General features: G+C 37.9%; 4 protein-coding genes across 4 annotated transcripts in view; 1 reads left to right on the top strand and 3 right to left on the bottom strand.

The window, feature by feature from the left end:
- Positions 1 to 8,491, bottom strand: part of LOC109959112 (long-chain-fatty-acid--CoA ligase ACSBG2-like) — a 13,841-nt gene extending 5,350 nt beyond the window's left edge. The window contains exons 1-10 of the mRNA XM_020598231.1: positions 8,243 to 8,491; positions 7,275 to 7,362; positions 5,748 to 5,822; positions 5,507 to 5,658; positions 4,034 to 4,317; positions 2,306 to 2,394; positions 1,434 to 1,554; positions 1,240 to 1,320; positions 921 to 1,070; positions 2 to 114 (exon numbers count right to left, since the gene is read on the bottom strand). Coding sequence (XP_020453887.1) covers positions 2 to 114; positions 921 to 1,070; positions 1,240 to 1,320; positions 1,434 to 1,554; positions 2,306 to 2,394; positions 4,034 to 4,317; positions 5,507 to 5,658; positions 5,748 to 5,812 — 1,055 coding nt within the window. The 5' untranslated portion in view covers positions 5,813 to 5,822; positions 7,275 to 7,362; positions 8,243 to 8,491. The remainder of the gene's footprint in view (position 1; positions 115 to 920; positions 1,071 to 1,239; positions 1,321 to 1,433; positions 1,555 to 2,305; positions 2,395 to 4,033; positions 4,318 to 5,506; positions 5,659 to 5,747; positions 5,823 to 7,274; positions 7,363 to 8,242) is intronic.
- A 334-nt stretch (positions 8,492 to 8,825) lies between these two features.
- On the bottom strand, positions 8,826 to 12,116 carry hint2 (histidine triad nucleotide binding protein 2; the record flags this gene model as incomplete). The annotated part of the gene is made up of 6 exons (XM_020598260.1): positions 8,826 to 9,457; positions 9,549 to 9,621; positions 10,265 to 10,369; positions 10,901 to 11,038; positions 11,122 to 11,201; positions 11,987 to 12,116. Coding segments are annotated over 6 exons (618 nt in total), but the record flags the coding sequence as incomplete, so codon positions are not given.
- mrps30 (mitochondrial ribosomal protein S30) lies at positions 12,062 to 14,688 on the top strand. The gene is made up of 5 exons (XM_020598229.1): positions 12,062 to 12,742; positions 13,050 to 13,195; positions 13,472 to 13,577; positions 13,914 to 14,090; positions 14,197 to 14,688. The coding sequence occupies exons 1-5, from the start codon at positions 12,136 to 12,138 to the stop codon at positions 14,454 to 14,456; spliced, it is 1,296 nt and encodes a 431-aa protein (XP_020453885.1). The 5' UTR covers positions 12,062 to 12,135; the 3' UTR covers positions 14,457 to 14,688.
- Positions 14,689 to 15,237: 549 nt separating this feature from the next.
- Positions 15,238 to 21,231, bottom strand: part of emb (embigin) — a 7,558-nt gene continuing 1,564 nt past the window's right edge. Inside the window, exons 3-10 of the mRNA XM_020598200.1 lie at positions 18,900 to 18,968; positions 18,489 to 18,672; positions 18,038 to 18,120; positions 17,812 to 17,948; positions 17,323 to 17,481; positions 16,776 to 16,893; positions 16,649 to 16,682; positions 15,238 to 16,154 (exon numbers count right to left, since the gene is read on the bottom strand). Of these exons, the coding sequence (XP_020453856.1) occupies positions 16,094 to 16,154; positions 16,649 to 16,682; positions 16,776 to 16,893; positions 17,323 to 17,481; positions 17,812 to 17,948; positions 18,038 to 18,120; positions 18,489 to 18,672; positions 18,900 to 18,968 (845 nt within the window). The 3' untranslated portion in view covers positions 15,238 to 16,093. The remainder of the gene's footprint in view (positions 16,155 to 16,648; positions 16,683 to 16,775; positions 16,894 to 17,322; positions 17,482 to 17,811; positions 17,949 to 18,037; positions 18,121 to 18,488; positions 18,673 to 18,899; positions 18,969 to 21,231) is intronic.

The following is a 21,231-nucleotide window of genomic DNA, read 5'->3' as shown; positions in this document are numbered from 1 at the left end:
CCACAGGTCAATCATCTGGGCTGCCACATGGCTGAGCGGTAGGTAACTGACCACCACCTCCTCAGCATAGTTAATATTTACCTTGGATGATCCTATATATGCTGTCCATGTCAGCTGCACATTAACAAGTGGGAAAAAGGTGTCATCACAGAGTTTTTTCATTTCAATACCCCATCCTGTAATTTCACAATGCAAAAAAAAGGTATTATGATTCAGCTGTTTGGGTTTTGAGGACACGTTTTACATCCTCCAGTCAGTTAATGAGATGGTGGTGCAGGCTTGTTGCATTTGAGAAGAATTGATTGTAAAAGAAACAAATTCACTTCATGTTAAGAATATGTGGTTTTAGCCGAACTCCAAAAACAAATCTATAAAGCTTATACAGATAATTTGCTTCTGGAGATATCAAATGTCATATTAATTTCATTTAAAAAATATTACGATTATTATTGGCAAAACAAGATGCATGCTAATTTCCAGAACTTTATATAAAGACGATTCTATATTATCTTTATACTACTTCATTATTTACCCAAGATTTGAAGATTTTATTTGTCATACATCACTTTTAATAAATGCTTGACTTTTGGTTGAATGAACAAGGCACTGCAAAGTTCTGAAGCACAGATATGACTTTTTGACTTTATAACAAATAGTTCATCTGAAAAATATTTGGCAGGTTAATCAATGATTAAAACGACACTTGCAGCCCTAATAATGATTCATATTTAAAAGCGGTCCTGCCAAAAATAATAAAACTGAAAAAACAAAGCATCTGTATTTTGAATCTTTGGTGGTTTTGTGGCTGTTTGCTGGAGTTGTTTGTCTTAATGCATCAATCAGGAGTTGTGTTTCTAATTTTGTCAGACATATCTTTCCAATGGCCATAAACGCTTTGTACTCCATTTTAAGTAACTCACATTGTCATGGCTCAACATGACTCCTTTAGGGTTGCCAGTGGTTCCAGAGGTATAGATGAGAGTACAGCACTCGTTGGCTCGAAGACTGTCAATCACAGTATTCAGCTGCTCATCGGGCACGTCCTCGCCGAGCTTCATAAACTCTGCCCACTACAGAAATACAAAGATAAAAGCTTAAAAAAGTTCGTCCAAACCCAGACTGAACTGTACTGAAATGCAGTGATGTAGTTCAGTCACATTTATCGAACTGAAATTCTTAGAGCACAAGTAAGAAAGAAGATAACACTACTGAATCAGTGTTTTTGCTGAGTGAACATACTGTATACAGGAATGGTGCTTTCTTCTGCAGCTCTCCTTTATACTGGACAATGGCTTTCAGATGAGGCAGCTGGTGTTTAACCTGTTGGCAAACACAAAGTTAACTAAAGCACGCAAGGATACATTTCTTTCTTGTCTTTGCAAACAGTTATTATAGGCACAATAAGGAATGGTGCTGTAATAAAGCTGCAGGACCTGCAGGATTTTGTCGAGCTGTTTCTGGTTCTCCACAACAAAGACGTTGGCCTCACAGTTGGCAGCCACATACTGACAAGCCTCTGCAGAGTTGGTCGTGTAAATGCCAGCTGCTAGACCCCTGTGGCACAAATCAGATGTAGAAAATCTAAGCTCAGTTAAAACTACACTTGCCTACAGTCTGTTTATCTTTTTTTAAATCTTAACAATGAGCATTAACAATGAGTTACAAAACATAAAGTGCATGATATGCCATGAAATCAAAATTAAACACATTGCAAATAAAAGACTTTCAATATATATTGCCATGCTAAAGGCTTCATCCTAGAAGTAAAATGGCAACTTAAAACCACTTGAAGAAAAAGTAACTAACAAATCTAAAACAATAACTCAATGAATCTAATATTGAAAGCCAGGGGAGTTGGCACTTTGTTTTACTGGATACCTCATCTACTACAGAAAATCGTTGCAAAACAGCCTTTTATTGCACAAAACCACATTTTTTATTTTTGAATTCTTCATCAACTATGGGTATCAAATACTTTTAGCTGTGTCCATAGTTTTTAAAACGCAGTGAACAGCTAGCAGGACTAACACCCACATTCAGTTTCCTGAGACTTTGAACTGCAACAGACCAAACAGGCATGGGCAGAGCCCATATAGAGAGCAGAGAGATATAGTTTGAGATAAGCACAGACAGAGACAATTGTGGAGTGTCAGGTGAGACAATACTGAGACACCTAAAGCATAAAGGTGGCCTGTGAAGTCTGCATTCAGCAAGTCCAGTTACCAACCTCAGCATTTTAGATATGCCATGGCCTACAAACATAGCTTCAGTCTTATCCAGCTCTGTAACATCAAGATGATCTTACCCAGCGAAGATGCATCCGATGTCTGAGATGAACCACTCAGGGGAGTTAAATCCCAGAATCCCCACACCAGAGTAACGCTGCAGCCCCAGCTAAACAGATAAATAGATAAGTTGCATTGTTAAAGAGCACAGTGCCTCTGTCTTTTTTATCATCATCTCATTTCAAAAGTTATTCCACCTCATGGGACATGAATATGGTCATGATGTAAAATGAGATGTGTGTGAATTTCACACACCCATTTTTTCAGCAGGTTTTCTCACACCAAGGAGAAGACTAAACAGAGAGAAGGAATACTGCAAATTCTCAAGTACTGTTTATAAATTAGGTGCCAGGAATTCAAGGTTTTGTTAAGCCTGCAATTCTTCGAATATAGTTCATGTGCTCTCAAAAAAATTCGTCCCTCTACTTAATAAAAAAATAAATGTACATACAGTGCAGGCAGAAATCATAGCTAGTAACTTTCACTACTTTTGGCTGTACTAGCAGTGGTTTTGAATGAAACTGACTATAACTTTAAAAGTACTCACATTCATCCTTTAAGGGTGTTTGAGGGTATTCACGTGCATATTGGGTGAATATGAACTTGTAGAGCTGCATATACCTAGTACTCCTGTCTTAGGACAATAATGATCACAGACATACAAACACCGTCTAAAGCCAAACTAGAATTAATGCCTCACAGTTGTGTGTCTCCACCAACCAACCAGTCATGTTGCAGTTTACATCCATGTCTGTCCAGTCTCATAATATATGTCAGGAAAACTTTGAAGGAACTTAATAAAACTATCTTGTGGTAAAATTGAAGTAATCACTATAATGACATGTATGATTTTACCGAATAATTTCTAGTGAGAGACAGTTTTTACAGAGGACAGAGAGAGATCTGTGTCACACCATCCTTGAATCCAAGTAGATGTTTGAGCCAAATCTGAAGAATGGCCCTCAAGGCATTTCTGTTTTTTTTGAAAATGACACAGACAAACACAACATAATGCCTCCTGGCCACGGCTGTCGCCAGTGTAGTCACACAGAAAGCAAAGAAGTAAAGATGTGACAGAGCATCAAAGCAAGATATCCAGTATCTGGTGATGTACATCTCGTGTTATTAAATAATTATTGTGGCAATTTGTCCACTCAGTTCATTTGAAAGTGTAACTTTGTGTACATCACTTGAAACTGTGTGCATTGAATTAGTCATATGTTTATCACATGTACAAGACAGCTGAAGAAGAAATGAACACATTTTGTAGATATTTTCCCTTTCGATTGTGGAGTGTAACATTAGTATCTAAACATTTTTGGCTTTTTTTCCATGTAAGATCAACAGAAAAGGCATAAGATTAAAGGTTTATACAATACAACTGTTCCACAGTTTGGCTTGGAGCCTTCAGTTTTCAGTCTTCTCCACTTCAGTGTTTCTGTAGTTACTGCTCTCTGACTTTGTAATGCACTGGATGTAAATACCCTTAAATGAATGCATTCATACAGTGCATTACAAAATCAGAGAGCAGTAACTACCCTTAAATGAATGCTATTGCTAAGATAGCGCTTTAATCTATCAGTTAATGTTTCATTCAAAATCCATTAGCCTGAAGTAGAAAGTCAACACAACAAAAAAATGTGTCACTCACTGCCCAAATACATCTTTACTGCACTAAACAAGCACACAGTAATATATATATATTTTTTTGTATAACAATCACAGAATCAGTTAATTTACAAACAAACCTTAAGAAAACTTTTAGCAGCTGCCCGACACTGCTCGTAGTATTGCCTCCATGTCAGGGTCACCCACTGGCCGTCTTTCTTGGAAACCAGAGCTGGATGGTCCTGGTATTGCTCCACAGTCTCCAGGAACATTTGATGGATGGTGATGGGGGTCCTCGAGGCCGGGCCTGAGCTCTCCATCCTCAGCTTGACTGCCTTGTCTCTGCTGGTGGTCCATAGCTGGTCGGATGGGGACAGAGTTGTTGCCACACTGGCCGTCAACAAGGAAACTGCCTTGGGCTCTTCTGCATTGGAATAACAGGGACAGCCGCATTTCCTCGCCATTAATGACAAATCAAATTTCAGAAGACACCCACACCACACAAAGACACAAGCTTGTCCTTCAGAAGTAGAGTCAGGTGTATAAGTGGACTGACATCTCTAGACCACCTCTGTGGGTGTGTTACACTTAATGAATCAGAGAAACATGATGAGCAGGTTGTGCAATGAACAGGGTTGGAGTCTGCTGTTACCCGAGACAAAATGGGAAGTCATGCACTGACCATGCTAGTCAATAGTACACAACTAAATGTGCCAAAGAATGGGACAGCATTTATGTGGAAGTCCCTGAGCATTTTAGCTATTGTTACAGCTCTTTGACCTCCTGTGCATTTTCTTCGTCGCAGTGAGACATGCAGCAGTAAGATGCTAAAGGTAAAGTCTAATTTACAAACTAGTCTTTACAGAACTGCAACTGTTGTTCACAGAAATCTGTGAACTGATGCTCCAAATTACTAAACTCTCTTCAGTCCTTACAAAGCCTTTCAGAACCAGCATTAAACAGATGCAGATCTTTTTTATTCAGTTGCATACTCTCCTTCTTAACATGTCATCCACCTTTACACACGACATGACATATTTCCTTCTATGAACGGGGGCTTTCTCTTATTCTGATGTAAGAACAGAAAGGTTGTGCAATTTTATAAGTCAAAATGCTTATCTTCAGCTCAGTTCCTCGCTGTTTTTGGGCTAATTTTCAGAATGTATTGTTGTAAATGCACAGTGTGGTTATGAGAACGTTCAGCTGTCAGTGAGAAAAAACCCCAACATGTTTGCCACTGCTCTATAATCAACACTGAAGCTCAAAGGAAATTTGATACTGTGGAAAAACCTGCCAGAGAAGGTTGTTATGTAAAAACGCAACCCTTTGACCTTTGAAAGTGATGTATTTGCACAACTAAAGAGGCTGTAAAGATAAAACTAACCAGAATTTCACATTTTACAATAAAAAAATAAGTCAATAATTTAATAAATTAAGTCAATAATTTATAATAACCTGTATTATTTGTCTTACTTATCTCAGAAACCCTCAAATTTGTCTTGTGCTCCAGGAAGCCACTAGAAACTACTATGCTCCACAATCAAGCATTTTGTTCTTAGAAATTTTTGCTTCAGATTAGTTTCTCTCAGCTAATATTACACTGAAGTTGTTACCTGGAGAAAGTCCTTCAGCAGTCCCTCCATTGTCCTGGTTCTCTGAAGCTGCACTGAGGTCAGCTGTCGGGGCTTTGCCATTGAGGATGACAGAGGAGTGGGTCTTTCTGTTCCTACAGTCTGACAGCGTCAGTGCCTTTAGAGAAGGGATGCTGTGAAAGCCATCGAGAATGAATGAGAACTAATATCCAATTATGGATGAACATGTTTACATACATAAATCAAAAATCATTTTACGTACCTCTCAGTATTACTGTCCACGACTGCAACACCATTACTCATAACCAAATCTTCTGTGACACTCATCTTGTATTAGCTAGAGACAGAGAAGACTTAACTGGGCGTGAAGTAAAATCAGCATTAACTGAGGACACACAGATAAAAGTATTGATTATGAAAACAGCCCAGCTCTGCTCTTTTATACCAAACTGACATTCACTGGTCACTGCAGCAGGTCGGAGCCAATGTCTGCTGATGTTAGTAATCACGTACTGCAATGTCTCACTGATGAAACTGTGAATGTTGTGCCAGAATGCACGAGACAGCTACACGCACTATTTGTTCTCTTTGCCTGAAACTATGACCACCTTCGGCCCAAATAATCATATCTGTCATAGAGACAGAAAATCCTCATCCCAGTTATCCCTAGTTAATTAAAATTAAAGTGACTATGCCAAGTTTCAGGTTTTAAAAAAAACTTTTAACATTGTCATAAAGAGATCTTTCTCAGCTCAGTTCTATTGTGTCTGTATAATGAAATAATGCCATCTAGTGTGTCTATTTTGGAAACAAAGCCAGCACTGCACACATGCACTCAGATGGCTGTTTACCTCTGCCAACATGCGCTCTCTAAGTGTATTAGACTGCTTTAGTTTTAGCTGGGTGTTCCTTATAAACTGCCAACTGAGTACATCTATCTTATGGTCATATGCTGTACCTTTAAATACCTACACTGTCAAGAGTAATTATCCAAATTCATCATATCTGCAGTCACTGATGTGTAATGTAATACATTTATAGTAAAATCATACTGGATTAAGAACTGTTGAGACATCATATTCTCTCAGTCTGACCTCTGGTTCCTAAGATAACTTTGAGCAAGATTTCTCTGGACCAAAGTTCCTACCACTTACAAAACTACAGTGTGGCAATAGGAAGTGGCAACAGTAAAGTCTTTGCTCTGGATTATGAAAATATCAGTTAAAGTGCACTGTAATGCATAAAAGGTCAATTTCAGTCTCATTAACAACTTTGGTTTGTACATTTATCAGAAGAGAAATTACCTTTGTGGGAAGAAGGGGACTGTTCCTTAAATTGACACATTGTTGAAGTACCTTACATACTGCTGAGCAGCTTGTGAAGCCCAATAAAGTCTTATAAGTATCCTGTAATTTTTGTATTAATCTGGTTCTGAATAGCAATTAAAGTTATTAAATAAATCTAATAGAGTAAAAAGTACAATATTTGTCCCCTAAAATGTAATGAAGCCTAAGAATGAAGTAACACAAAATGAAAATACTCAAAGTACAGATACCTCAAAATTGTACAGTACTTGAGTAAATGTATTTAGTTACTTTCCACCACTGAAACAATGAAATTCCTGTCCAGAAAAGAGTTGTAATATAAACCATAAACCATAAAAGATTTTTCTACAGTATGTACAAGTTGGTGTGGACGTACGTCCTTATACACACCCATACCTTATGACCACAAATGACACTCTACACAAGTCATTTCACAACGTAACATCAAAAGGTATAAAGCCTACCTTCTTTGTTGACAGAGCAGTGCATCAACTTGTCAAGCATAGGACCTGGATTAGTCTTCACCCGCTGTAGGTACACAACTGTTGGCCCCTGAGGGAAATATCAGCCTATAGAGAACTTGAATGAGGACGTACCAAGTTCTCCTGGACTCATGCCTTGTCCAGAGCTACAAAGACTTGCACAGTCCTTTGTACACCTGCCGCTGGGGGCATGCCGACCAGTTAAAGATCCACCAGTAATATGCAATGACTTACCAAGGTGAGGAAGACCTGGAACCTGGCAAACATTCCACAGCCATCAGAAACCTTTCTTTATACTAATTATAGCAGCTGATAACTGTTGGCAGTGGTGACAGTCCGAAACATTTCACATAAAAAAAAAAGATTTAAGGACATTATAAAGCAATGCGGTAAAGCTTGAGTAGGTGGTTATGTGCATTATGAAGACTTTTATTATCCCAAATGGACTTACAGACAGTTAGAAGACAGTTATCAGATATGCTATCACAGAGAACTATCAAAAAAAGATAGACTAGATATGTTCACACGTTTATGAGGATAGATTACACTTTCACTCATAAAACAGTTGGTCAGATGAACAAAACTTGTGCCAGATTAGCACATCAAGAAAAATGTTGGCAACACACACTACAATGCACAAAATATGGGGAATATTTTTCTGACTTGCTGGAGACACGTTTTGCCGAGTTTCATTAACAACGCCTTGTCTAATTACTTCTCATTGGTATAAAGTGCATAAGGGAAAATAAATAGGGAACAATGATTTTAACTTGGGATCATTTTGCTGGTACACTTAATGGAAGTAGTTTAAAATGTCCAAACTCTGTACCCTCTTTACATATCATTACGTTTCCTCCTTTCTCACTGGGCCGTCTCACAGCTGTCAACATTGTTTTCCAAGTACATATAGGGGAAAGTTCAACCCACTTTCTTAAATGACACACAGTTACCTTGCTGACAGGTACCAAGGTCAATGAATCACGCCACCAACTCACACCACCCGACTTCAACCCCCACTGCTGCTATCTGGACACATGCCATCTGAGGAGGCTGGGAGAGATCAGTGAAGGGATTCATCAGCGCTAAATATTATAGTGTGCCTTAAAACTGGGCTCCCAACAGTAAAAACCTTTATCCATGACACATTATTCATAGAGAAAGCCATGTTGTTCCTGGCATGTTCCTTAAGTAAATACATAATTTTAAGTAGCAATGAAACTTTCAGAAACAATTTTTTAAAATACTCGAATAAAAAAAGAATATCTTTAAAAAAAAAATTCCATATCACAAGAGCACATCTTCATTTTACTTTTAAAATTCACATTTGTGAATTATTGAAATACTTCTCTATTTTAATGTGTTTACATTTTTACTATGTTTGGTAATTGAAGTTGCCTTATCCTTTTTTTTTCTTCATTCAATAATCTAAGTTGGAAATATAACGCAACATGTACATAAGATGATGTAAGATCTACTTTGCTTAGAAGTAACCCGCTGATCGATAAAAGAAAAAAAAAACTGTAGTATTTTGTGCCGACGAGAATCTGTTTTATTACAAGTTCAGATTGAAGAGTTGTTTTCAGCTTTCCATTTGAAAAATAGTGTTTATTTGCAGCCATATCAAACAATTTATTTACTCTTTACTTTCACATTTACTTTGTATATTTGCCAAGATATACATATTTAACATTTCATATTTCATTTGGTGAAGTGAGTTTTCTTTTTTTTTTGGTAGAGATATGAACTGTTTAAATAGCATGTTAAGTAGCATGAAAAACAGAGGTGAAAAGACAGAGAAACATCATTGATTATTTCCATTAATCATTAACTTGCCAATTGTTTCCCAAATTAATCAGTTAGTTGTTTGGTGTATAAAATGTTTTTAAAATTTGCAAAAATTGCCCATCACAGTTTCCAACATTTTCATAGATGTGATCAGCATTTCAAAAATGTAATAAATATGAAAACTGAACAAAACAAAAAAATCCTCACAACAAAATTGCGGATTAACTTTTTTGTCAATTGATTGATTATTTGAAACTTTTCAGCCATATTAACATACACACGGACCCATTATCCTGGTGGCCATGCCATCTGCCTCCCTCCCAGCACATGGATGTGAAGGTGGTACACCGACTGCGAACCGTGCTTTCCATCATTGATCACTGTAGAGGGCAAAAACATACCCAGAATTCAATGTGCAAGTACATTAACAGCCTGTATTTTAACATAAATGACTGGAGGGAAATAACATACCCACTCTGTATCCTTTACTTAGAGATTCTTGCTTTGCCACATTTTTGGCAACAATCAACAAATGTCCTAAGAGCTGAAAGTTGAGAGAAAAAAAAAAACACAGGTGAGGACATAATTTTCACTGGATATCTAAAAATACTGAATATCAACACTGATTCTGATATCTGCAGAACACCAGTTGTGATTGAGAAAGGGCCTATATACTGTATTTAACAAAAAAATCCTTTGAAGGGGTGCTGTGGTCTAAAAAGTCTGCAAACCACTGTTTTAGACTACAATGTGTTTCCATCCGCTTTGTGTGGCAGTCGGGGGAAAATGTTTTATGAACGTAAAAATGACCCTGTGCACAAAAAGTCTGCACAGAACTGGTTTCCTTAGTTTGGTGTAGGTTTGTTTGGTGGCCTGTCCTCAACACCATCCAGCATCTTTGACATTAACTGGCTAGGCATTACTTAAAAGCTCATCACTAAAGCTCTTGTGGCTGAATGGAAGCAAATCTCAGCTAATGGGTTCAGTATTCTTATGGAACAGTGTACACCGTTAAAGCAACAGATGACTGCCCATAGTTTTTTAAATAAGATGTACACCAATCACATATGGGTGTGCCCATATACTTTTGGCCACTGAGTGTGTGTGAATGTGGCTGGATGATAGGCCAACACTATCATAACCCCTGAGAAGGGTCAGTGGTACAGAAAATTGATGAATCATCTTACCTCAACATCATCATCTTTGGCCTCACTTAATCTGGGAATAGGTACCCTTGGAATAACCAGGAAATGAACAGGGGCCTGTGGGCTGATATCCCTGAATGCCAAACACTGAAAAACACACAGAAACAACATGTATGATGTGTTGAATTTCTCAGTTTTATTCTTTTATCTACAGTACATCTTTACCAAGCATGTTTTTAATGTTTTATATGTTTCTATGTATCTCTGGGCTCAACATGCAATAGGCCAAATACAGGGCTGGACTGCCAACCAGGCAAAGCTGGCAACTGCCCAGGGGCCCCAAATGCCTCATGTTTATTCAGTATGAGTTGGTTCTTCATAAGTGGATGATTAGCAAATCAATAGATGACAATCCTGTGCACAGCTGTATGTTTATTCATCTACCAGGGGTCTGAGCTGAAGAAGGAAAACTACTAATAAATGATTGGCATTTCTGCTTATACAAATAAAACGATTATTCAGTTAATGTAATTGTTGCAAATTAATTTTCAGTCAGTCAACTAAGTGACTGATCAGCTGATCCTTTCAGCTAGGTAGTGCTGATTAGTGTCTGGGCAAAAGAGTCCAAACAACAAATGTTTTGCCTGCTTATGAAGACATGTTGTGACGTTTAGTTACCTTCTCGTCTTCATAAATGATATCTGCAGGAAGACTTTTGTCAATCACTTTGGAGAAGATAGTTGGAGCTGGGGAGCCATATTTCTTGCTGGCCTCCTCTGCAAGCCTCACCTCGTCACTTTTGGAGCACAGCGGCCTCTGCGGGTCAGAAAATGAAAGCTCTCAGCTAACACTGCTGCTAGCCTACAAACAAAACATATCAAAACCACAACAAATCAAACCTCTTGGTGGCTGGGCACTGCAGGTTTCCCACAGCCACCACCAGAGCTGGTAGGGCAGGTGGTGTCAAAATGCCCTGTTGCTAACAAAAATAAAATGTTTATGAGGACAAGATGTGTTAATTTTAGAGCAGCTACCTCGGCTCGACAAACACGGTGCAAACAGTTGAGGTGTGCCGTTCTGGACGCGACGAACTGTGCCCGCAAAAGCTGACGAAAATACATACTGTAGCTAGAGAACTAGCTATTTTCTAGCAAATATTATAACACGTATCTTGATTTTTCACGCCAACCCAAAGTGCTCGTTTATAGGGGAAAGTCAAAACACTTCGCCGACCCGTACGTTGATGTTGCCTTCACGTACCTTCCCTCCCGGTAATGCTTATTTAGCCAATTCCGAAATAAGTCGACTTTGTTTCCACACAGCAAGCGATAGAGAGAAAAATACCGTAGAGAAGTGTGAAGTTGTTGTTTTATCTGAAACGTATTTAGCTATATACCGGTAAACTGATTAACAATGTTGGGAAGGGATTTAAAATACGCCGCAGTTGCGAACTGAATTATAACCTAAATTATTCACCAAAATGACACTTTGCCAATGGTATTAGACATTAATTCAGTACTCAGCGTTTCTGAATTTTACATTTAGATGTTATAAGTCTTATTCTTTTCAAGATATTATTGTGGTCAATTCAAACTTACGACATTTTAGAGTGTGTCCAAAGGAGGCATTTAAGTGTCGTTTCGAGAGCAATAGTAACATTCAGTGATGATAACCATATTCCATTAGGAATATAAAGGAAAATTTTGTAATATTGCCTTGAATTGAAATAAACAAGAAAATAATATTTACGTTTTCAGTTCCTACCTTCCTGGGGGTGGAGCTTTAAACGGCAAAAAATATTGTCAAATAAATTCTTTATGTGACTTTTTGTGCAGTAGGGGGCGCTGGTGCGGGAGACTGGCACTTCAATTGTCAGCAAAACGGAAGTAGCTAACTACAATCATACGAGAAACATGGCAGCTCGTATTCGGATGCCCTTGCTATTTCCCCCAAACCTACCTCCGTTTAGAAATCAAAACCTTCTCCACATCGAGGCTGCGGTCAAGGAGCCCTCGTATCCCCCCATCGTCCCCTCTCTTACGGCTAAAAGTAAATCTGCCCGGAGGCGACGGATTGAGGAGCGCGTCAAAAAAATATGTGCCTCTCCCGTGCAGGAGAAGCTCTCCCTCATCACCAGTCTTCAACAGATGAAATTTGTGGTTTACCCTCAGACGTTCGCACTGAACGCAGACAGATGGTATAAGCATTTTACCAAAACCGCATATATCCCGGGCCTACCTGAGAAATTCACCCAGAGCCTGGAGAGGACCGCGGGAGGGGAGAACTCGCCGTCATCCGCGTCTCAAACCGCTTTACCGGGGATTGAAGATGGTGCGTTCGCGGACATCCGCTCCATGGTCACCCGTGTGATTTTACAGCAGCACTGGCTCGTAAAAAAGCGCAGACCTTACCTTTACAAAGAACAGGAGCAGGTGGTCGGACCGTTTCTGAGGAGCCTGGTGACTGGACTCACCTACAGTCTGGCCAGATACAATCCACTGCTCCCCAAGTGCAGTCTAGGTATGGATGACCAGTGGTGGAAGAAGTAGGCTACTCACATCTTTTACTTTAGAAGCATTAGTTAGCATCAAAATATGCTAGAACTGAAACGATAAGCACATTCATGAATTAGATAATCATAAGGAAAAATAACAATCACCTATTTCAGTAATTTATTAATTATTTAAATACATTTTAAGCAAAAATACCAAAATATTTCACTTTTCAGCCTTTTATAAAATCGCAATAAACGGAATAGTTTTTGCTTTAGGTGTGTTGATCAGACAAAGGAAGACATTTTAAAAAATGATTTCATTTTCTTTATCAGATATTAATCCCCAGGTGAACTTTTATTGGACAAGGGGACAGAGAATCATCCCAAAGGGGCACCGGAAAGGCCGACCAGAGGCGACCAGGTTTCAGATTGATGACCACCCACAAAGTCAAATCAGGATAACTCAGCAACTGCCACAGGTTGAAATCCTTTTCAGACCATGGAGTTGATGTATTAAAATAAAAAAAAGAAAAGATTCTCAAAGAATTTTTTTCTTCAAGATTTGAGAGGAGAACCCCTTTTGTAATTATTGGTTTTTATCTGTACTCTGTTGGGTTATCAATGAGTTTTCATACATGACAAACCGGAGCAAATCATTGCACATCACTGAAGGACACACAAGTCATTAAAGTAGACAGGCACTGAAATTTAGTAATTTAGTTCTAATCACTTTCTCCCATTTGAATTTTTCCCAGTTTGCACCGCTGGAGGCCTCATATTCAGCTGAAGTTCCAGAGATCACATGTGCCCCAAACCTGATGCCTCTGTTCAGAAGACAGTATGACAACAATATTTTCACAGGTACACAACGACAAGACAGCAGTCACATCCACTGTGTTGTACTTTGGTAATGAGGGTGCACTGGCTTGTGCGGCCTCTCGTGGCTGAGTGGGGTGCATTGGCCCAGACACCAGTTGTTAGTTGCAGCCCTACTTTTCTCAAAAAGATAGTCACTCCTAATTGGTTACTTATATACATTTTCATGATTTAGTATCAGTCAGAATTTTGAAGAAGATGCCTGTTTATATGAAAAGTGTTCAGTTATAAACGTGTGGCTAAAAGGAAGGAACATGGTTTTCATTAATCCCTCCTTTTTCAGCTGTGTTGTTTATATTGAATTCTGGGTCTCATTAACAGGTGCAAAGCTACCAGACCCAGCATGCTACGGTCACACTCAGTTCCACCTGGTACCTGACCGATATCACAGAGACCGGATGGCTCGAATGCAGCAGTCTGACCAGGTCGAGGTCTTCCTCAGAGCCAATGCACTCACCAGCCTCTTTGCCTGGACGGGAGCTCAAGCCATGTACCAGGGTGAGTTGCCAACAGAGAAAAGAGACATCAGATGTGTCTTTTACTACTCCTTTAATTTAAAAGAGAAGAAATAACTGTTTCTCATACCTCCCTTTTACCAATGTAGGTTTCTGGGACTACGAGGATGTCACCAGGCCGTTTGTGTCCCAGGCTGTGATCACTGATGGCCATTTCTTCTCCTTCTTCTGCTACCAACTCAACACATTAGCCCTCTCTGTGGAGACTGATGTCAACAACCCCAGGAAAAACGTTCTGTGGGGCACTGAGAGCCTGCGCCTGTATGACAGTGTGCAGGACGGCGTGGTGGTGGGCCTGAATGATAGCGTTATTAAGCTTCTGGTTCAGTTTCTCATGAACCGGCCATAGTCCTTTTGGTTCTTGTCTTCTCTTGAGATCCTTTGTCTGCCTTTGAAAAATGTCTTAGGGGAGATTTCCTTTAGTCTATGCTCTCCAAGGAATTTGAAGATGTAAGAAATCAAGAGAAAGAGGCTTTAAAGAGGCCAGCATGGCAGACATGAGGAAGATTTGTCAGACTGTACAAAATATAATGCAATGAACCACATATGCCATACTTGCATTAAAAGACCACTTGATTCCAGTCAGTTCTTGTATGATGATTCACAGTGCAGCTCAGTCACCTCAGTTCACGTCTTTCTAACTTCACTCCCCCAGACTTTTATTTTTCATTTTCAGGCTTCTTCTCTTCAGATTAAACTGATAACCACAGAAGGCTTTACACAACGTTTTTCACTCATGCAATCATTCTCCCCAACACACAGACAGCAGCGTTACCCTTTTAGTAAGCTTTGTAGAAAGAAATTCTTGATAAAATGATATAGTGCTATGTTATGTATTTGCAAAACTGTTCAAATAATTGTTTCATCTGTTTGACCTTTGGAAAGACTTGACCTGTGGACATGAACATGTAAGGAGGTGCAGAGAGACTCACAACAACAGGAAGTCGTGCAGATACATACTGAGATGACTAAACTGTCTGCACGAGAATAGTGTGTGGGTGTAAGGTCTGATTGTATTGGCTTCAGATTATCAATATCTACCAACATATGAAATTCTAGGATTGACATTATAATCTGCATTAGCAAATATATTTACATGATTATTTTCGTATGCATTGTAATAGTATCATATGCTTTATGATTTCCTTGGGTTAACCATTGTTAAGAAGTTTGTTCTGACTTCGACCCCTCCTCAGAAATGAACATGCAGGACGCTTAGGTCCTTCAGCTTCATCCGTATCGGCTCACACAAAAGCTTTTCAAAATGTGCAAAATGCATGTTCATGTCTTATATAGACAATTAGTGAAAGAAACAAAATAACAGTGATTTGTGTAGTTTTAATTTGTTTGCCTTCATATACAGTGGACACCATTAAGGTAATATATGTTGATATAATAATATAAATATTCATGATATTAAGGTAAAACATAGTAGGTAGATTTGCAATTTTAGGCACACAGCATTTCAAGAGCAAACTCTACAGAGAAAAAAGTGGTTGCAAACACACATTGGTTAATTGCTTTTTGAGAGTGTAAGGCACTGCTCACAAACCCTAATGCATAAACAACATATAAGAGTTGAGGTTTAGGTTGCTGTCCCAAAGAAGATAGCACACCTTCCTTTTGACAGAGAGGTGACAAAGGTAGAGTGAGGCATGAAATCAACCACAGGATCGCAGGAAGTGAGATGATACTGTACATGGTTCACGGCTAAAAAATAGAGTAGGCAGACACTCTTCTCTTCCATCTGTTGTAACAACACTACTGATTCAAAATAAAATCATTATTTCCAATGAAAAGCAGCACTATTTAAAAACTAGTATGAGGTTACATGAGCAACCATCAAAGTCTGCATGTGGTGGTTTTTGCACCATGTTAGAACAGGTGACATATTCACAGAATAATAGTTTATGTATTGCTTTTTAAACTCTATAATTCATTTTTGAAAAGAAGCCAAACTGTTAGAGAAGCTTGAATCTGCTGGATTTAAACTTTGCGCTGTCTCACTGAAGAATTTCCCTCTTGGTCTTTGTTTTCTCCTTCCGTTCTGATAAAGGCATAAAAGTTAACATCATGAAAAACCACAAATATATACAGTACATCAACTGTAAGAAATGTTGGTACCACTTTCTGATAAGACACCATTTATTATGTTTGCAGCTGTACATGATAGTATGACATTATTAAGGATGTTTCTGGCTGCTACAGTCGTAAGTCTTCATTTGTAGATTTTAATAATCAGTGTATAAGTGGAGTTTGGTCCCATTGACCTGCAAACCTGCAGAGAGGACCCCCTTATGATTAAAAGGGCTTGCTAAAAATACAAAAAAAGTGTTGTGCTGCAGGAGGATTTTCCAGTTGAGCAAGCCAAAAGTTTTTCTGAAAAATGACATATAACTGATCTGATAAACTGATCATATAAATGATTTATTTACCATGAAAAAATCCATTAATTATAGCCTTTAAAATCTTTATAAATGGTGCTTTAACAGAAAGTGGTATTAATGTCAGAGAAATTAGCACCAATCACATCTTACTCACAGTGTGTATGTTTGGTCAGCATTTGTCTCATTTCCTGAGAATAAGAGACATAATTTAAAATGACAACATACTCTACAACATAATGCGGGCTGAAATCAACATGAGTATCTGTATGTTCTCTGATTACCTGTTGCACCATCTTTCTTAGACTGACTTTTCTCACAGAGCAGAATAATGGCAACCAGGACAATAACTTCAGCCAGGATGGCAAGGAAGGGCTTCAGAGGTTCCCAATAGGTGATGACCTTCAGCAATGATTGAGGAAGTATTCAGTTTTTTTACTTAAGCAACAAATGGTTATTTAAATAAAACTGAGAATCTTAGAGGGAAAAATACTCTTAACAACTCAGACACCTGAAACATCATAAAGGGCCCTGACCAGACAAAGTTTTTATTGTAAAGCCAGTGAGCCAAATAGGCCAGGAACCACTGGTTTAATCTTTAACAATGTATTATTACTTAATATAAGGCTATCTTGTGTTTTTGACTAAAATCTTTAAAGGTAACAAGCTATTTGAAGTGTTCGCAAAATGTGTTGGGTTATATCAATTTCCTTCTGAAATGTAGTGGGGATAAATTGTAAATTAACATAAACTAGAAATAATAATGTAAAAGCACTTCAAAATTTAAGTATGTCATTGAGTAAATACAGTTAATGACTTTTCACCACTGACCTTCAGCTTCACAGGACTCTTTGTGGTAGCGATGGCGTACACTGCACCACAGTAATACAGGCCGGAGTCGGCCTCAGTCAGGTTGTGCACCACCAGCTTGGTCTTCTCGTCTTCGTTCTTGATTTTATATCGAGGCTCTTCAGCAGGGAAAATCTGCTCCTGCAGGACAAAAGCAGTGGGACAAGTTATACAGAATGTGTAATTCAATGCCACCATTTTTTATTAGATGGCTGCTGCATCTTTAATTACAGGTAGTGAACATTATCTCAGGGCTATGATAAAGAAAGTAAAGTTTTTAAATTGATCTTTTTATTTACTTGTGGAAATTATTGAATAAAACTAGCAACCCTGTTTATTCAATTGACCAATTAAAAACTAGAAATAGATGTTTAAAAATAGCCAACGATCTACAGTGCATCTCACTTAAAACCAAATTGAACACAGCCTGTCAGCCCGTCAACACACTCACACTCAGCACAAGTGACTCACCTCATCTGTTCCGTTTTTTTTGTACCAGTTCCAAGAGCTGGGCTTTGGTTTGCTTTCCTCCATTTTACATGTCATCACCACATAATCCCCCACATAGCTGACTATTGGCTTTTCTCGCACATCCCCAATCTGTGGAGCTGGTGGAGACCAAATAAAAGAGCATAATAATGAAAATATGGCACTGTATATCCACATTAATATTATGAACAAGCAGCAATGCAAATACCTGCCAAAATAAAATTTATTTTTGACACATTTTCAAAAACGCAAGAGTAGGTTCCAAGGTTTTCTTCTTTCTCAATGCTGAACCTGCAGGGGAAAAGTAGATTAGTGATTATATATTCCAAAAAGATTAAAAAATAACATTTAGGATTAATATTGCATAAAACATACATTTAATAAAGTCATTGTTTTTTACATTCAGTGCAGACTAATAAAGGCCGTACAACTCCTTTTATATACAACAGTGGAGATAACAATTGTCAAGCTGCATAGGGGAGACTGAACTCAAAAAAACATTTAATTTGTATAAATATATAAGAATATGTGAGTACTATTATATCTTTTTGTGAATTACACTGTACACATGTATTTGACAACAGCACACAACAACTAGGGACAGAAATTGAGATATAAAAATACATTTTCTGATACACATGAGCACATGAAACACTCACTCTCGTTTTAGATTATACGGTTCATTCTCCAGCTGCACTGTGAGGCGACTATTCTCAATTTCATTCTCATCTTTCATCCAGTAAACAGTAATGTTTGGTAGTTTGTCCTGATCACCTGTCCAGGTACACTCCAGTTCTAGTTTGATAGGGTTCAACACTTCAATTGTCTCATTTTGACTTTCACCTGTGTGGAGAGTTGTAGACAGGGTTTTGGACACAGACAAGGCAAAATCAGACAGCTGTTCATTCAGAAAAGTGAAATCATATTTGAATGTCCAAGTACTACAGTGATCACCTCTTCAGTTTTTTCTGCTGTAACTAGGATGCCTTAGCAATGTTACAGATGAAAACAGTGAAGCTGGGATTTAAAAAGACACTATAATTAAATATAACATATATGAATACACTTACCTTTAAGGACAACACTCCTTGCAACTGTTGGCACAGGAGCCAGTGGTGAGGGCGTTGCTCCAGATGTCTCTGACAGGAAAAGGGATAAGGTTGACATATATTAATGTATATACAGGTATGATTAAATATAGCACTAATTCATGGTATATACAACAAAACAAGCCACATAAAAAAAAAAATGAAATTATGTGCACAAAGTAAAAGTTGCTTGAACTAGGTGTTACTAAGTTGCTGTTAGGACATTTCCAGTAGTTACTAGGGCACTAGTGGTAATGGTAGTCAGGGTATTGCCAGTTGGATGCTAGGGCGTTCATGGTGGTTACTGAGGAGGTGCTTCAGGTTTTACAAATATAACACTTTATTAAGATTTTGTACTTACTGTAAGTAGCAATACCGCAGTGTGGAAATATTTTGTTAGAAGTAAAAGTGCTGTATTTTAAAGGAAGTAGTTTACCTAAGTTTATGTAAAAACAGTATTAACATAAAAATACTCGATGGTAATTATAGCATATACAGTACACTATTTTTATGTTGCATCTGATTGAGGTGGAAATAATTTGATAAACTTTTAAAATAATAATAATAATTATTATTATTATACTGTAAAGCCTGTGATTATCCCACTGGGCAAATCAACATATAAAAATAATCAAGGAAAGTACAATATCTCAAGTACTTAAGTATAGTACTTAAATATATGTACTTAGTTACTTTCCACCACAGATAACTAGGGTGTTTGTACATTGAGAGTGCAACTGACTTTATTTTAGATTTCTGAAGATACTTCGGCTTCAGTTCAGGTTTCTTAACCCACCTGTTATGTTCATTTCTCAGGAACAGCAGTGAGGTTCCTGGGTTAATTTTACTATTACTAACCATTTCAATCACTATTTAGTGCAATGGTGTTCTTTACCTCTAACAAATTATGGTTCAATGAAGATAATGCACTCGTTTTTCATAAAAGATGCATGTTAAAACTTTTTGTAATGTACATTGGAAAGACCTACATATAAAATACATTTTTACATAAAGTTTTTTTTTTATTTTACATTTTGAAATCTTTTCTTTTTATGAAGTGATGTTGACAAATTAACATGAGACTATTTTATATGTAGGTCTTTCCAATGTACATTACAAAAAGTTTTAACATGCATCTTTTATGAAAAACGAGTGCATTATCTTCATTGAACCATAATTTGTTAGAGGTAAAGAACACCATTGCACTAAATAGTGATTGAAATGGTTAGTAATGGTAAAATTAACCCAGGAACCTCACTGCTGTTCCTGAGAAATAAACATAACAGGTGGGTTAACGGTGTGAAGTGGTTCTTACGTGGTTATTTGGCTATTAAGGTGTTGCAAAGTGTTTCACAGGGTGTTCTAAGGGATTGCTCTGTGGTTACAAATGACCTGCTTCAAGGTTTCCATGGTATTTGCAGTGGTATCCAGGATGTTGCTATAGGGTTCTTACGGTGTTATGTGATGGGTTTTAGGTAGTTGTTTAGGTTGGTTACCATGGTGTTGCTAGATAACTGTTAGGTTCCCTTGGTGATTTTGTGTACTTGATGTGTACTGATAATCCTTATATCACATTTTTCATATAGACATGTGGCCCAAGGTTACTGCTGATTCATAACGATAGAGATAAAACACAAACAAGCTAAAAAAATTAAATTAAATAAAGACAAATACCTCAAGGACAGAATCAAATGTAGAATAAGGATCAAATAACATCTCAAACGGTCCTCCTCCTATATACAACTGAAGCCTGCAGAAATGAACCTACTAATATGCAGTATATGGTACAGTCATCTACCATAAAAAATTCTCTTGAGTTCAATCCCGGCCATAGTATATAACATATAAACATATAAAACATATGCATTAAACTGAATTACCAGCTTGCCAAAATGATAATCCTTGAGCTATATTAAAAGCTATTAAAACCAGACTTTTTTGTTTTTTTCTAATGCAATCTGGTTGTCAGGTTTGCCCGGCTGCACCTGCCTCTCTCACTTCTCTCCCTCTATTTTAGCTCCCTTACCCCTGATTTCTTTATCTGACACACCTGCTTCACGTCCCCTGAATCACCAGTTGCACCTGATTAGTTTCTTCCTATTTATACCGTGCACATCGTCCACTTTGCCAGTTCTTTCTAGACTCTAGCCCGTTTCTATGCCTACCTATTAATTCTAACCGGTTCTTTTATCTGAAGGCCCCAAGAAGTAACACTAAGGAAAAAGGAATCAGCTTTATGTAGATTTATTTTCTTCTGGTTAAATGCAGAGTTATTACAGCGCTGGGCTCTGAGAGATGACAAGTCTCCAAGAGC

The sequence above is a fragment of the Monopterus albus genome, unplaced genomic scaffold (genome assembly GCF_001952655.1).
Source record: "Monopterus albus unplaced genomic scaffold, M_albus_1.0 scaffold37.1, whole genome shotgun sequence".
Taxonomy (NCBI): Eukaryota; Metazoa; Chordata; class Actinopteri; order Synbranchiformes; family Synbranchidae; genus Monopterus; species Monopterus albus.
The sequence above is the reverse complement of the archived record's forward strand: the minus strand, read 5'-3'. Positions and strand labels throughout refer to the sequence as shown.